The sequence below is a fragment of the Phodopus roborovskii genome, unplaced genomic scaffold (genome assembly GCF_943737965.1).
Source record: "Phodopus roborovskii unplaced genomic scaffold, PHOROB, whole genome shotgun sequence".
Lineage (NCBI taxonomy): Eukaryota > Metazoa > Chordata > Mammalia > Rodentia > Cricetidae > Phodopus > Phodopus roborovskii.
The window spans coordinates 10,427,852-10,444,793 of record NW_026126433.1 but is presented as its reverse complement, the minus strand read 5'-3'; the positions used below and the strand labels follow the sequence as shown (position 1 = coordinate 10,444,793).

At 42.0% G+C, this 16,942-nt stretch overlaps 1 protein-coding gene across 6 annotated transcripts in view; it reads right to left on the bottom strand.

Moving 5' to 3' along the window:
- The window catches only part of Fndc3b (fibronectin type III domain containing 3B), a 289,153-nt gene that overhangs the window by 83,856 nt on the left and 188,355 nt on the right, over nucleotides 1-16,942 (bottom strand). For all 6 annotated transcript variants that reach the window (XR_007834627.1, XM_051185896.1, XM_051185897.1 and 3 more), the window contains one exon: nucleotides 7,043-7,101. Coding sequence is in view for 5 of the 6 variants with exons in the window: in XM_051185896.1 (XP_051041853.1) it covers nucleotides 7,043-7,101 (59 nt within the window). In the remaining variant the exon portion in view is untranslated. The remainder of the gene's footprint in view (nucleotides 1-7,042; nucleotides 7,102-16,942) is intronic.

Sequence of the window (16,942 nt, the reverse complement as noted above, 5' to 3'; positions counted from 1 at the left end):
GCTGTATCTATGTGTTTCTGCAACCTGGTCTTGTCCTCTCCCTCTGCATCTGGATTCTAGTTTGACTCAGTGTTTAGGTATGGGTGTTTGCTTCTGTTCCCAACAGGTATTAGATGAGGGCTCCATGGATAAGTTAGTTGTTGATCTCACTATCCGGGAAGGGCATTTATGGTAGCCTTTACATGGATGCTCAAATTGTTAGTTGGCAGCAGTCTTGTAAGCCTCTAGACCTTTCTGTTTTCTCTTCAAACTAATAATGGCTCCCTCTTTTATGTTCTCTCTCTCTGTCTCTCTCTGTCTCTCTCTCCTGTCTTCTATTCCTACCCTGACACAGGACCAGGCAATCCCCCTCTTAGGCATATACCCAAAGGATCCACAGCCATGCAACAAAGACATCTGCTCAATTATGTTCATAGCAGCATTATTTGTAATAGCAAGAACCTGGAAGCAACCTAGAGGCCCCTCAACTGAAGAATGGATAAAGAAGATGTGGCATATCTACACAATGGAATACTACTCTGCAGGAAAAAATAATGGAATCTTGAAATTCACAGGCAAGTGGAGGGCACTTGAAGAAACCATCCTGAATGAGATAACCCAGTCACAAAAAGAGGAACATGGTATGTACTCACTCATTTATGGATTTTAGACTTAGAGCAAAGGATCACCAGCCTATAATTCACACCACCAGAGAAACTAGGATACAAGGTATATTCTAAGAGATTCATATAAAGTCCCTCACAGAAGGGGGGAGGGACAAGTCCCCCAGGGCTCAGGGGAAGTGGGGGGGCAGTGAATGGAGAGAGAAGTAGGAGAAAGGTGGGGGGAGGAAAGCACGTGCAACTAGGCCTAATTCTTTAATAAAAATCTAACAATGGCACTTTCAAACTTTAATTTTTTTTTTTAGAGACTATTACAACGTGGGTCCTGGTCTGGGTAACTCATTAAATGAACAAAGGAGTGAGACTCAATATAAATGCTAAAGCTTAGTGTTCACCCTGTCTTTATAGCTGCCTACTTTGGCTCTAGGTGGGATACACCACCATGCAGTCCCTACAGTGTTCTCTTATTTTGCCACTATCTGGTCAATATAAACAATGGAAATCTATATACTCAAAATAATTTGAAAGCACAAATGGTGGATAGGGAGACAAATGTTGAGCATTGTTATTCATTCTGCTACTTATTTCAATTTTAGCAGACATTTCTTCTATATACTTTCTGTTCTGTATAGATATAGCACCATGGCACATTTAGTCAGATCCCTCTTCATCCTTTGAGACCACAGGAGAACTTTGCTCATTGCCACCACGGAGCCTTGATGCATGTGAAGTGATCCACTCAGTATCACGCCTCTGCTCAGTAGAGACTGCCACCACTATTAATCACATCCGCAACCTGACGGACTCTAGCTCTCCCAAAGGGCACAAACTAAGTCATATTCAATGATGCACAGTGGCTGCTAAATAAGTGTTTGTCAAATAAAAACTAAATCAGAGAGAATATGGTACATTCAGTTTCTTTGTTGTTTTGTTTTGTGTCCCTGGCTTTCCTGGAACTCACTCTGTAGACCATGCTGGCCTCATGCTCACAGAAATCTGACTGCATCTTTGTCCCCAGTGCAGGGATTAAAGGCATACACCACTACCACCTGGCTCCATTCAGTTTCCCAAAGAGGTAGCACAACACATACAGATGTATAATGTCTCTGACTCTTTGGACACGCGAGAGATCATCAAAGGACCAGTGTCCAGCCTTTCAGCTGGGGCTCCAGACTGCAGCCCTCTTGCTGCCAGCCTTCCACTGAACTACACCAACTAATGGGCCAGAATGTGGGACCAGGAACTACCCTGGCCTCTGATCTGCAGACTGACTGTCCACAACCTCCATGGTCCTCTCCTGCCCCAGTTTTGGTCTTTCCCACTGCCCTGGGCTTAACAAACTTGTAAACCCAGGTCAAATGCTGCCTTTGTTTCCACAGGAGTAGTCACAGTGCCCTTGTGAGAGCTCTGGAGAAATGGATCAGGACATAGTGTCCAGGTTCACAGAGCCCGGGGAATAATTACAAGAGACTGTGAAACTGACAGGCTCTACAAAGAGACAAATAAGCCCCTGGCATGTTTGTGAAGGTTTATCTAGATCAGGTTCATGCAGGTGGGATGAGTCTGAATGTGGGTGGCACCAATCAATGAGCCAGTGTCCCAGACTGGATAAAAAGGAGGAAATGAGTCAAGTACCAACATTCATCATCCCTGCTTTCTAACTAGGATGCACTCTGACCAGCTGCCTCTGCTCCTGCCACCACCATGTCCCACCTTTGGTGGACTACAGTACTTCAAAGTTTGCGTCACTATGAGCCCTTCCTCCCTTATGCTGCCTTGCTCAGGCACTTTGTCAAAGCAACAAGACAAGAAATGAATACAAGATGCACAAGGGCAGACAGGCACTGCAGAGCACTGGGGGCAGGCCGGGGCAGTCTGTGAACGGTCTTCAGTGTCCACTGGCTCGTGTGCTCTGGCCACACTTTCTGTCCCCTGGGTGGTTATTCCACTGCTGGGGCATTGATCTCTTGTTGGCTGATTTCTTCAATTAACTTTTCAGACAGTTTCTCATATAGAATATAAAATTCATCTGTATACCTGCTTGAGTAATCCTGAGCTATAGAGTATTTCTGTAACTTTAATTCCAAAGGTGCTGTTTCATTATGGAAGGTTCAGCTTCCATTAAGAAGAGGAGGCTCCCTTACCTGGTAGACACTTGCTGAGGTGATAAGTGACTGCCTTGCACCATTCCATGATTCCAGTGGGTAGTGACACCTACTCTACGATGAGTGGTGTGAACTTGCACATCTACAAACAGTCTGGTGAAAGCCAGGCCTCCAGATGGCAAACACACACATTCATAAATTCACACCCTTCACACTTCACCTTTCCTATCAACTGCTCAAACATATGTTCCTCCTTGAAGATTTAGTTATTTAAATGAGCCTAGAAGTGCCAGCTTAGATAGTGTTTACTTCTCCCTAGAAGATGAGCCAGCCTATATGTAGGCACTAGTGGAAAAGCAACCCTGCTAAGAGCCTTCCCAACACAAGTGCATTCTGGGAAATCAGCACTGCTTCCCGAGGACAGATGTTCCTATGAATTCCTCCCTCAAGCTCTGATGGCCACTGGCATCCTGTAGGAAAGAGTGCTGGGCATCCCTTTGGACTTGGAAGTCACTTCTACTTCCAGGTGGACTCCAGGAAACTATAGTTGTCGTCTTTGAAGACAATAACACCCTTGGTCAACCCTTGGTCCCAGATGTATTTACATCGAATGGGTCAAGGCTAGGGTGGTACAATGAGATCGGAACTGGGGGTCAACCCACAACAGGTATCTACGTGTCTGTGAACTTCACAATGCCAACACCTCTCTTTGTGCCCAACCTTTCTTGCCAGTGCTGATCACAGGGTCACCCAGAATGCTGCTCTTTTGTTCACTGCAGTGACCACTATGGTTACAGACAGTTCCTCTAAATACACTAGCTTTTAGGGCATTTGAAGGGGTTGGCCACCATGAGCAACAGTGGCAGAAGCAGTGATTAGTTCTGTATTATGGACAAAGGTAATACATACAAAGGGTCTCTGGGAAATGTGTGACCTAAGTCTGCATAGGGATCAGTCAACTGTCTAAAAATGCCTTGAGGGCTTATGAAACTATCTACTTCTAACTGGCTCCTCAATGGGTGCAGCTCAGTCTTTCCTATGTATTTAAAACTACAGATTCTAACTGTGTGGACTATTAAGTGTATTAACTTATAACAATCCTTACAGCCTTTCTCTTTGCCCCTTCTGAGCAGTGTTTGAACTAGTCAGTAAAACTGCATTTATTTACTTTTTATTCTCAGAATATAGTTATGTGGGAGGCCCTTCAATCTGGTGAAGGTCTGACTTCTACAGCAGCCTTCACAATGAATAACCCAAAAGAAAAGCACATAGCAGAGGAAATGGTATCCGACAGATACTCAAACCCACAACTCCCGAATCATCTGCTTTTCCAGCATGTGACGTGCTGCGTGCCTCAGCTCTGTTCCCAGACAGCTCTCAAGGAAGTGTTCCTCCTAGGTCTCACTTCTGCACTGACAAATCAATTGTTTCTTCACAGGCAACACTGGCCGATGGAAACAGGCACAAAACCCCAGCTGTAGGTTATATGCCATTACTGTCCTGAAAACCAGCTGCTCACCAGGATGTTGGTAATTACTAAGCCACACAGAGGGCAGCATTAGAGCTTCCCACCTCAGGTACAGCAGTGGCCATGACTGTCAAGTCCCCAAGATACCCAAGTTCAGAGCTGCAGGACAAATACCTTGTGTATCAATAGACAGACTTGATGAAACTGGCCAAGTGTTTGGATTTCTTTTAGGGAACAGTAGATGACTCGCTCAGTTTGGGGTGCCCAAGGTTACAGCAAGGTGACTGGGATCTGCAAGCCCCAGATGCCACTTGCATCAGTAGCACGAATTGCAAAGAAAAATCACATCACTCAGAGTTGGCATAAGATGAAGTGGAAAGGAAAAAGAAGGAAGAATGGCTCTTCCCAATTATGGGCCCAACCTTCTTCGGCAGCTCGGATTCACCGGGAGGGAAGCCTGGTGAGTTTCTCATCTCTGAGTGTAGTACAGAGCTGCTCTCTTGCCTGACCACATGCTACAAACTAGGAAGGAAAGCCTCTTCTAAGTACTCTAACAAAGCATAAAACTCCCCCTTTAAATCTCCACATCATTTTTATTACATTAACTTTAAAAGATGAAGACAGTGAGACACCTCAATTTACATCAGGAAGGATCTAAACATTGGCCAAGGTCAGGGAGATAGATAACAGCCATACAGTGTACAAACTCAAGAGGCATGGCCACTCCCTCCCAGCTGCTGCCTGGCACAGTGACATCCTCTGTCCCTTGCCTTCCTCCTCACTGGCTAGTCTGGAGACAGCTGTTCTACCCATCAGAATCTAGATATGTCTGTAAGATGTTTCTCCAGCAATAGTTGTCAAGGGTTCAATATGTGTCAAGGATAGTGACAGTTAGGTTTGGGGTGCACAAAGACTAAGGAACAATCATGCACAAGAACTTTAGAAAGAAGATGGGAGAGAGAAAACTACGCAAATGAGTGGCTGTGCTGGGGAATGAGCAGCTGTCACCAGGCAGAAGATGTGTACCAGGTCTAAGGAAGTGTGCCAGCCAGCCACCTCCTGCCTCAGTCTGGGAAGCCACCTGGGTCCTATGCAAGAGCAATTGGTACTCTTACTGGTTGAATTGTATCTCCAGCCTTCTGCCTTAATTTCTGGGACAGGTTCTCTCACTGAATCTGGGGCTTACTGTTTCAGCTGCACCTGTCAGCCAGCAAGCCCTGGAAACCACTGGTCTCTGTCCCCTTGTGCTTAGATTACAGGTGTTCCATCACACTTGGGTTGTTTATTTGGTTGTTTTGCATTTTTGTATGGGTGCTGAGATCCAAGCTCAGATCCACACATCTGCAGAGCAAGCTTTTTCCCACCCCAGCCCCTTAACCCTTTTCTAAACCTCTCCCTGCTCTTTACCTCTCTCTACCCGCCCCCATCTGCTGCTGTGTCTACAATGTGAACTTCATCTCTATGGTTACAGTCGCCCATTCCTGCTCTTGGCCCCCCTGTTTCCATAGCACCTTCTCCACCAGACATGTCCAACTGTGTGCTGTATTGATTTTTCTGGATGATCTGCAAGTGAAACAGACCTAACATGCCCAGGAACGACCATAAAAATACAAAAGGAACCTAAAATGAATTTACCCTACCAGAAGTACAGTAGGTAGCTAGAAGAGCCCTTCAGAAATCCCTTGAGAGCAAGACGTTCCCGAGCAATGGCAGGGATACATCCAGGCCACAGTGAGACTAGAGGTACTACCAGAGGTACTGCACACCATGAGGACAACCCACCTAAGGGCAACAACTGGGAAAGCTGGTGAAAGGGATGCTCTGATGCTAAAAGCCCAGCTACATGTGACATTCGGTATCAAATAGGTAATAACTTAATCAATTTATCTTTAGAACAGACCTAATATCTGGCCTTCCTTGCCACATTGGATGGGACCACCTAATCTGTCTGACTCCTGTACCACATTCCTGTGGACTATGAGGAGTGTGAGGATTCCTAACATCCCCCCACTCCCCGGGCCCACCCTTTTGTTCCAACTCATCTGCCAACTTGGATCAGTCTGTAAATGCAGCCCTGGTTATTCAGCACCTTAGCCTGGGAACTTACAATGATTGTTTGACCTAAGCATAATGAGTTCAGACTCCTCAAGTATCCAGCAAGGTCCCTCACAAGTGCCTATAGTGTCCACCTTCTAGCACACCTATGCCCATTGGTTTAATCCAACTGTGCCCCTGAGGTCAATGTGGAGTCTGTTTAAAAAAAAAAAAAAAAAAAAAAAAAAAACCCAGTCTCTATTATACACCAAGAATCAAGATTTTCCAATTCAGCCAGGAAAACAATCCCCAAAACTTTGGCTTTAGCTCAGACAAAAAGGTTGAATCAACATTATAAATTTCTAGCTGCGTTTCAAAACACCTTGAAAATGAAACTTAAATCTTACAACATTACCAGCTCCCCCCCATCTTTTTCTTGCTATTGTACCCAATGTCATCTAATATATTAATACTGTTCTGAAATCTACCTAAGGAAATACCTGGGATTTTTGAGGGTTTCAAAATCTATTATTCTTTCCTTTACAAAAGTAACAAGAAATTACCAAGAACAAACTGCTCTGTAGACCCATGACAATCTAATGGATGCATCTAATGGAATTCAGAACATCTGCACAAAGGTGGCATTTCATAGGTGACTACACAGAAACCTGTTCTAGATTTTCATGGTCTGTTAATAACTGACTACCATTTCAAGCTTATTAAAATTTGCAATGGGAAGGGGTCCTTCTGCTTACTGGTGTTGTGGCAAAATAAAAGCACATTGGAAATACTTAAGGACATGCTGTTCTTGCCAAGAGGTCCGGAAGACATACCTGTGGTTTCTCTATTCCCGAAAGAATGTCTTGCACCCTCTTTACTTCCAACTCATATTCTGCAAAGACAAGAAGGGGACAAACTGTTACAAGGCAGCAAGGCTGTCAGTTTCCTTCTCCATGCCTTAGTCACGGAGATCATTAAGTCAGTCAGTTGCCTGGTACTACACATTGCTGGTACCACCTTGAACACCGACAAGATCATCACAGTGCTTGTGTTAGCTTGCCAGTGTGCCTGTAAGTACTCACTAGCTAGGTCAGCTAGATTTAGTCCTACTTTGTTCAACACACAATAGGGAATAATAGGTCATAAGAAGGGCAACCAGGAGACACTTACAACTGGAAGTATACAGAGCACCTTCTAAGAGAAGGTGAGGATGAGTGAACTTTTCTTCAGGATGTATATATGTACATATGTATCCAGGCATTTGTTTACTGTTTGGATTATACATTTGAACTACAGTGTTTAAGTAGAAGGACTTCTACAACTCAGCTGGAGTTTGAAGAAGCATTAGACTTCTGCATCAATAATAGACATAAGGAAGGAGTATGATGGGTTAATACATTGTTGCACTGGTACAAGAAAAGAACAGTGCTACCTTGGACTAGAATTGGTGGTAAACAGTGAAAACACAACAAGGCTGGGAAACACAGGAGCTACAAAACTGGATATGTCAGACAGTAGTGAGGGAACTAGTAAAGATAAATTCTACTCTTCATCAACTAGATGGATGATGTTGTCTTCAATAAGGTGAGGAAAGGGACATTTTTATTGTGTAGTAAAGCCCACACCTCAGAAATACAAAGAGGAAAACAACTTGGCATACAGAGATGGGAAGGACAGATAGCCAAATAAAAATAAGTAACAGAAGTCAATCTGCTTCAATTCACAGAGACTCTGAAGTCAAGTCTAAGTCTAAGTTGTGGTGGATTCCACAACTATCTGTTCTGGTTTATGAGCCCAATGCTAGAAAGATATGATTCCCAGGGCATATGTTATTTATAGGTTAGTGGGGAGAAGGTAGCAGGAAATCCAAATGGTAATTACAACATCAGAGGATGAAGCTGTCCTCAAGGCAACCTGAAGGAGGGCAGTGGGAAAACTCCAGAGCAACCTAGATTAAGTGAGTCCCGTGAGGCAGCAGACATGGAGTAATGGTTAGCCAGCCCTGCATTTCATAGCGCCTGTGTCTACTATTCAGGTGTAATCTCAGTCACCTGCTCAAGGACTGTCTCACTGACATCCCACTCTGTCACTCAAGTACTATTGATTGCTTATGTACTGCCAATATCTGAAAATAATGACCCTGCTGATTTCTTTCATGGTCTAATTTGGTCTTTTCTACTAAAATGTGTCTGGATACAGATACTGTAGGTACAGATACTGCAGGCCTAGAGTACCTGATTTATTTCCTATTAAAAACAAAATAAAAACAGAGCCCTGTAATCTCAACACGTGGGAGATAGAGAACTGAGGAGCTGAAGTTTGGGGCTAGCCTAGCCTACACTGCAAAAAGATAATCTCCCAACTGAGATTACAAATAGCTGAATTAAACAGAGACAGTAACGCCAGATATGGGACTAATGGGGAGCGTGGAAGAAAAACCCAATCTCAAATGCTGGAAATGACAACATGGTGATCAAATATAAAGTTCCCTGGAAAGTGTCAGTGACAGAATGGCTCAAGGACAGGACAGATGTATGTGCTTGATGACAGGGTGGAGGCATTGGCCAATCAGGGCAGAGAGAAGAGTACAGTGGGAACCTCAGGACACATCTGGAAAGACCACATCTACCAGTGAAAGATACAGAAGGACAAGGAACTAATCTTAAAAGCATGGAAACAGAGACTCTTTTTTTCCCCTTTTTTGTTGTTGGTTCAAGTCTCACCTCCTCAAAGCATCTCTCTTCCCAAGAACATATAGTATCTTTAGCAAAGCCAAGGTTAAATTAAAAACACAATAAAATAAATAGTCAAAAAAAGAAAAAGAACACCACACACAGAGCATGTGTTATGTGAAATTTAAACTTTCCATAAATAATGGTTTTCATGTTTGCTTCAAAAAAAAAAAAAAAAAAAAAGGTAAGTTCAGACCGTTTGAATAACTGTACAGGCTAAACTAATTTAAACAGCCGTCTTTATAAACACAATTTACTCTTTGGTTTGTTTCATTTTTTTTTTTTTATTTTTTCCTTCTTAGAAAAGAATCTCAGGTCCACACTTGGCTGTAGCTGTAAAAAGTGTTTACATTCATTCCAATAGAACAACATCAGGACCAGTTTTCTCTGCACTCCATCCCTAGTCCCTAATCAGCTCATGTGTAGATGCCCCTCTGAATGTCAGGGTCTTCCTGATGTGCCGATGACCTCCTGCAGCTGCTCTTTAGGAGAGCTATGCCGAGGACTAAAAATACAGGGTCTAATCATTTGGGAGTGAGAACTAGATGGCCAAATAATATTTTTAGATGAAAAGAAAAATAGGCATCAATAATAAAAGTGAACTAGACATCTAATCAAGGTTTGCTAATATCAGTGAGAATGAATATAGGCAAAGGAAGAAAAAAGTATGTTCAAATAGTATTTTTCATGTAGAAAATCAAACTGCCTGTTACCAATTTGAAAAATGTTACTTCTCTGAGAGGGAAGAAAAGGGAATCAAGTACATACAAAAGTTTAATTACTCAAGGACCTTTACTTAGTGGTTAGTTAAAGGTATAAATACTAAAGATAACTCTCAGATCTCTTTAGTGACTTTAGATAGTGCTGTTAGTGCATGCTGCCCAAGCAAGGGGACTGGGCATGCACATAAAAGACAACATGCATCCTGTGCACACTAGCACTAAATTGGGTGAAAGCAGGAGGATCACCGGGACTTGTTGGATGCTAGCCTTAGCCCCTAAAATACTAACAGGAGCTCTCACTTTAGTAGAGACCCTACATCAAAGTAAGAAGACAGAGAGTGACAGTGAAGAGCACTGGATACATTCATGTGGCCTCTGGCATATGCACATAAACATATACATAACAACCCCCCCACACACACATAGGCACATACACACACCCTAAAACAAACCAAAAAAGTTAAGATCATCAAAGAATACATTTTCATAATATGATAATACAACAATACACTACAGAACAAACAAACAAACAAAAAACCCTTGAGTGGCTGCAGAGACAACTCAGTAAGTAAAGCACTTGCAGGATCTGAGTCTAGATTCCCAGCAAGCATACAGAAGCCAGGCACAGCAGTGTATGCTTGCAATCCCACTGTTAAGGAGGCAGAGTCAGGAAGATCCCTGGGCTTATATTAGTCTGAATTGGTGAGCTCCAAGTTCAGGGAGATGCCCTGTTTCAAAAATATAAGAAGAGTGACTGAGGAACACAACCTCTGGCCTTCATACATGCACCTGCATATACCCGTGTACATACACGAATATAAGTGGGCACACACACACAACCACAAAATTGACATCAAATATTTTGATACAAAAATGCAAAACAGAAATCTTTTGAAGTATTTAGCCAAGAAAGTGATTACATCCTTTGGGATTCTGAAAGATGGATGAACACTAGCCCATCAATGACAAAAAAGAAAAATGCCAGCAAGCTATATTTCAGAATGTGACAGGTTGTATTTCGGTCTAGAAAATATTGTCAAGGGTGGCCTGGGTTCCAAGAAGATTCTGAAACATGAGAGAGGAAAAAAAAAAAAAAGAAAAAAGAAAAAAGAAAAAAGAAAAAAGAAAAAAGAAAAAGAAAAAAGGAGAAATGAATTCCTTTTGCAGGTGGAGTGGCCAGCTGGATGGAGAGCCAGCCACAGAATGGGAATGGGACAGCAAGGCCTAATGTCCTCTGCGCTTTAGTTGCTATTTGTGGAATTCAGCAACAAGAATCATTTCTTTCCCGGAGCAAGTTTTGAGACAAAGTCTTCCAGACACTTGCACATTAATCCACCCTCAAGCGAATGGGCCCTTCCTGTAAAGGCTGCACCTGTTAAACCAGAGAACAACAGGCAGGGCTAGGATTGGGGCTTTGATGAGAAGTCAGGGACCAGGAAGGTACCAGAGTCTTCTCAACTCCCACAAACTCTACACATGCCACTCAATGACCTTGCTTGTTGCAAGTAAACTAGAGCCTGCCTGAAATATCAGAAGATTTAACTTGCATTTCTGACAAATTCTCAGGGAACCCCATGTATGCATGGAATCACACAGAAACAACTAGCATTTTTTATAATCATAAAACTGGATAAAGGTCCTAGGTAACTTCATGCCTGGTGAGCTTAACTCAGGCACCAGCTCTCGGCTCTGCATTCCTATGTGTGTGGCTGGGCTGTTTATTACTGAGCCGAGCATTCCTGTGCCAGATAGAGCTTTTTTATTTGGGGAGACTAAACTCCACGGTTATCCATCCAGGGTTGTTGCCTCACTTGGATGCATGACAGAAAGGCAACTTGCTGCAGTTGCTTTTAAACAGGACAGAACATACAAAGGTAATTAAAGTTTGTGCATCACTTTCACAGTAGCATCTAGAAACCTTCCCTCGCATGCTTTTCCATTAAGACTTGGCAGAACACAGTAAAGAATTTTCAATTAACTTAGTCAATACTTTCGTAAGACCCAGGATAGATGGGCAGAATCCACAGCATACAATTCTTTAATACAATAATTCAAGAGGGATTTCTAATAATTATAGTATTTATACTGCAAATTTTGAATTGTTTCACAGCAGCATTTCCTTAATTATGTCTCATATAACTAAACTGTTTGGGGACAAGGCTAGACATTTAGTCTCCTGTTGAAGTACACACACGGAAGCTCACCACTGATATAAGAATCTCAGGTGGAATGTACTGGAACAATAAAGTCTGGCCCACTGAGAAACTATTACACTGAGGAGACTTGCTATCTCCCTCAGGAAATTTCCAAGCATGACAAGTGCATCACAGTCACCAGGCAGGAACATCAATGAGTGGAGGAGGCGCTGTAAGGAAGAAGAAAAGTACTTCACTGCCTAAAGGGGCAGCCACCGGACTGTTTAGTTACTCATAGAGTACCCATGGGTGTGAACTGACAGGTGTTCTCGTTTTTCCAGAGAACATGGAAATTCAATGTTTTATGGGAAATTGCTGGGATTAGGTGAGGCCTTGGGGATGCAGCCTCTGAATGGGATCTGTGTTTGAGAACACAGTAACAAGGTGTGCTCTAGGAAGCAGGAAGCCACACACTGGAATGTGCCTGGTCCAAGATCCAGAGGTTTCCACACAATCATCACAGTCAATATTTGTTCTTTAAGCCTGGCTATGGTGTTTTGTTTTGTGTTCATGTAGAAGCCAGATTTCAAGCCTCAGTCATTGCTCAGGATGCTGGCCACAGTGGGACTTCCTAACTGGTTGAACTGGCTAACCAGAGCTCCAGAGATCTGCCTGTTTCTATCTATCCAGCATGAGGATTTCAAGTATAGTTGTGTAACACCATACCTGGTTTTCCCCATGGGTTCTGGAGATCAAATTCTGATCCTCATGTTTGCATTTCAAGGACTTTACCCACTGATCCCCACTTCCAGCCTCATCTTCTCCTTTAAGATATGCTTGCAGTAAACAAAACTTTGTTGGGATGCATTGTTATGTTGGTAGCTATAAGATAGTGTCATTCTGATTCCAATAGTCTATGTGAATGAGAAGTTCTTTTCCTGTTTAAAATTATCCACAAGTTCAGATGCTTTTGTTGTTGTTGTTGTTTTTATTTTAAAATCTGTTTACTTAGCACACAAAATTATTAGGTTTCATGGTGGCATTTTCAAACCATTTGTTGTTTCTGTGGGTCCCCGTTCCCCTCCTTGAACCCTTCTAGCCCTGTCCTACCTGCTCTATACTTCCTAGTCTTGTGTGTCCTGGCCCATCTCTCTCTCTCTCTCAACATCTCGTTTCCACTCCTGCAGTTTCCTTTCTAGTTTCATAGGCTGTACCCACAATCACCCCCACTTACACAGGTGAACATGAGAATCTGGGCTGTGCATATGAGAGAGATTTTTCTTTCTGAGTCTCAATTCCTTCTCTTCTAGAGTGCTTCTTAGAACACAGTTTTTAATGCCACTGTGTTATACCTGGTAACAAACACCAGCAACATTAATCTTTGGTAAATGGTAAATTTGCCATAAGTGTAGCTATCATTCTCTGGTTCCTTTTGTCCCTTGCTAATGGCTTGTGCTGTGGAACACATGTTAAGCACTACTTTTAAAATGGTGTGACCCACACACTACAAAACACACAGTGTCACCAGATCAGGCCTGTTTAAACAATTTTCCATTCATGACACCTGTCATATACCTCCAGGTCTGCAGGTACACAAAGCAAACATAACCTGACAATAATTCACAGAGCAATTCCTTTGAAAGCATTTTTTTTGTAATACACATTTTTTTTTTGTGTAATACTTATTAAGGATGAAAACAAATTTGCACACTAATACGATTGTTATGCTCATTTATTTTCACATAAAGAATTAAATCTGACTGACTATTTCTTGTGGCAGGACATGGGACATCCTATATGTTTCCAGATGTGATCACTATTTTTATTTTATAACCATCAATGCTGACAATTCAACTCTGCCTAAACTCATAGTATAAAATGGCAGAAGTGTATTGAAAGTCAGTTCAGAAGTTCTTGGAAAGACTGTCTTCATCCCAAATCAAAAAATTACTGGAATAGTTTTTAAAAAAATGAAATCAAGTCAGCAATTAAATTGAAATTTTTAAAATCAAACATTCTATCACAACCCAATCCACAGATATGCTCCATTTGAAACTTATATGCAGAGGAATTACAAGGGCATACAAAAAGTCTGCTTTCTCCAATTAAGCCATTATATTTCCACAGCAGTGGGCAACTTAGTGTGCATAGTAAAATGATTCATCCACAACTAGTCTTGAATCTGAAGCAAGGTACTCCAGGCAGCACTGGGATACAACGTGATAGCAAAACAAAGTAATGCAAACTGTGTGTGGTCAAACCACGAAATCATGTGATGCAACATGGCTGCTTCTGCCAGGAACACTTCAGATTTATTATGAGTTGGTTTTGAATTAGTTAATACCTGGTTATTGAGTGTTAAGGAGTCTTTTATTATTGACAAATTTTACCTGACTCCCACACTCAGTTATATGACCTCTCATGAGGGGTGAGGTCCTTGGTTTTAAGAAGGTGGGCACTAGGCTAAAGATGAGATACTTCAGTAACAATCTGGAGTAAACAGAACATTTTGATCTGTCCAAAGCCACTTCTACCTAAAGATTTTATTTAACTTTGAGGAAGAAAACCCTAAATAGTCAGTGTTCCTTTATTTTTTTTCACAGTATTGGGATTGAACCTGGGGCTTCATACATGACGGGGCAATTTTCCTGCCACTGAGCTACATCCCAGCCCCGAGAAAATCATCTCAGCATCCCTAGCTCTGCACCTTTTAGAAAACAAAGTTGAAAGTAAACAAACAGTCCAAACTCCATCTTGAGTGACATTTTAGAATATTTCAAACTTCAAATATGAATCAGAGTACACTTCCCTAGGAAACCATGGAGCATATTTGGCTTTCCTAGTGTAGTATAATTTCTGCTCTCAGTTCAATCAGGTGGTGCTTCACTTCTAGGTCTTCCTAATCAACATTCCCTTTTAAGAACTAGATAATCAAAAGAGACAGCACCATCTGCCTTGACACCCGGAAGAAAATGGACTGTCTTCTAAGTGCACTGAGGTGTAAAATGAATTAAAATGAAGAGTTAAGATTTGGCAAGGAGGAAGGAATATGGACAACCAGTGTTAACTGGAGAGGCGGACCCAGATGGGAACTACTCCAAGCACCCAGAGGTCCTCTTGACTCATAAGATTTCCCACTTACTCTCTAAAACAGAAATGATGAAGAGACACCTGCAAATCAAGTCACTATGTAGGTCATCTTGACTTGTTCTCAAGCCTCCTACTCTGTATTGATCTTGCTGTCTCATTCTGTATTTATTGTAAAATCAAATTACTTGGAACTTATACCCTCAGCTTTGTATGTAAAGGATCCATCCATCATGAGCCATGAAGATAGCTCTCTATTGTATAAATGGGATAGGATCTCTTGTTTGAAAACATGACATAGATGGCATAAAAATGTCATGTGCACATATATCCACTCCCATTATAATGACACAAGCTTTCCCCCTAAAATACCAAGAGCTGAATACAACAATATGACTCCAAATTTACTCTGTAAATGGCATCATCTGCATTAGGCATTTGTCACAGTTTATATATGCTATGGCACACTCACTTGGCTGCCACACCCTAATAACGGAAGTAGCCACATCCTGGACTCACTAGATTCAAAAGATCCCTACAAGCAAAAGCAGCTATTTGGATTATAACCTAAGCTGGGTGAGAATAAAAAATGGACAAAAAGAAAATATAAAAGGTAAGATAGAAAAAAATATGAAAGAGATGCCTGCAATGGGAAGAAGGTAGATAGAAAAGGAATAATTGGCAGATGAGAAAAAGATAGCTATCAATGAATACTCTAAATCAACAATTTCTAACCTGGGTAAATAATTTTAATATTTTTTGATTTTAATACAAAATTTTCATTAATACAAAACTGTAATACAAAAGGCAAAAGACAAAATTTAAGTTAACCAGGGTAGGACATGGGTAACTGTTCCTCCTCTCCTGCCATAGTGGACTACATCACACACACCCAGCCAAGCATTGCCTTTAGCTCCCAGGACTACAATGCCCCTTTCTGTAGGGTTTCCTCTAACATTCTGCCTTCCTCTCTATAGACTGGTATAGACCACACTATATTTCAACTCCTCACCCACAGCAATCTTCCAGTCTTCCTGTGAATTCAAGCTTCACGAGTTTAGTCATCAAATCTTTGCTGTGAACTACTAATACCCCAAGGCCTAACTGAGTGCTTGGCACAGCAATTCTAAACAAATGAGAAAAACAACTCCCAAGACAGACACTGAACTTTATTTTCTCTATGTGAGAAAACAAGCATGAGGACATCATGATGGAGTGAGCTGTAAAGGAAGGCACCTTAGGAAATCACAGCATTGCAGCAAATATCACTAAGATAAAATTGTGCCAGAAACCTGTTGATCTACACTGTCATATGAGATACATACACCATCTAAATAGATTCAGTAACTATCTCAAATTACATGCAGACTAGAAATATTTCCCTAGCCAGAGTGAAGTCTGCTTAGCAATACCCTCAAAAGTCATCATCATACCTGCTGTCACGCTATGATGCTAAATGCAATTTGGGGAATTACTGATGTAATGGATCTTATCGTAGAGGATAGTTTCTTAAACTGTGGGTTACAACCACAAGTGAGGTTGTATAAAAGAACAGGGTGCTCTGAAAAGTTGGACAACAGTTAAAAAAAAAAAAAAAAAAGGTTCCTAATTGAGCGATGATCAAAGATGAACTCAAGATCTAGTTTGCAGTGAATCTGAAGAGCATATGGCAGTTTGCTCCCCCGTGCTGACTTCCATGACTTCATGTCAGCTTTGGTGCTGAGATGTATGTGCACATGAAATGACCCCCAGGCTTGGGTGTTTAAACACACTGTCTCCAGCTGCTGGTGAGCTGGTGGGGCTGTTGTGGAGGGCTGCAAGCCTTTAGGAGGTAGAGACTTGAGGGAAGAAGTGGATCTGTGAGGGTGGAGATGGGCCTGGAGGTTTTACAGCCTAGTCACATCTCCAGTCCTTTCTCTGCATTCAAATTGCAGAGGTAGTGACCAGCTACCACATGCCTCTGTCATCATGGCTTCCCTACCACAGCAACTGTATCCCTTCCAACCATGAGCCAATATAAGATCCTTCTTCGCTCCAGTTACTAGACCCCACAGTAT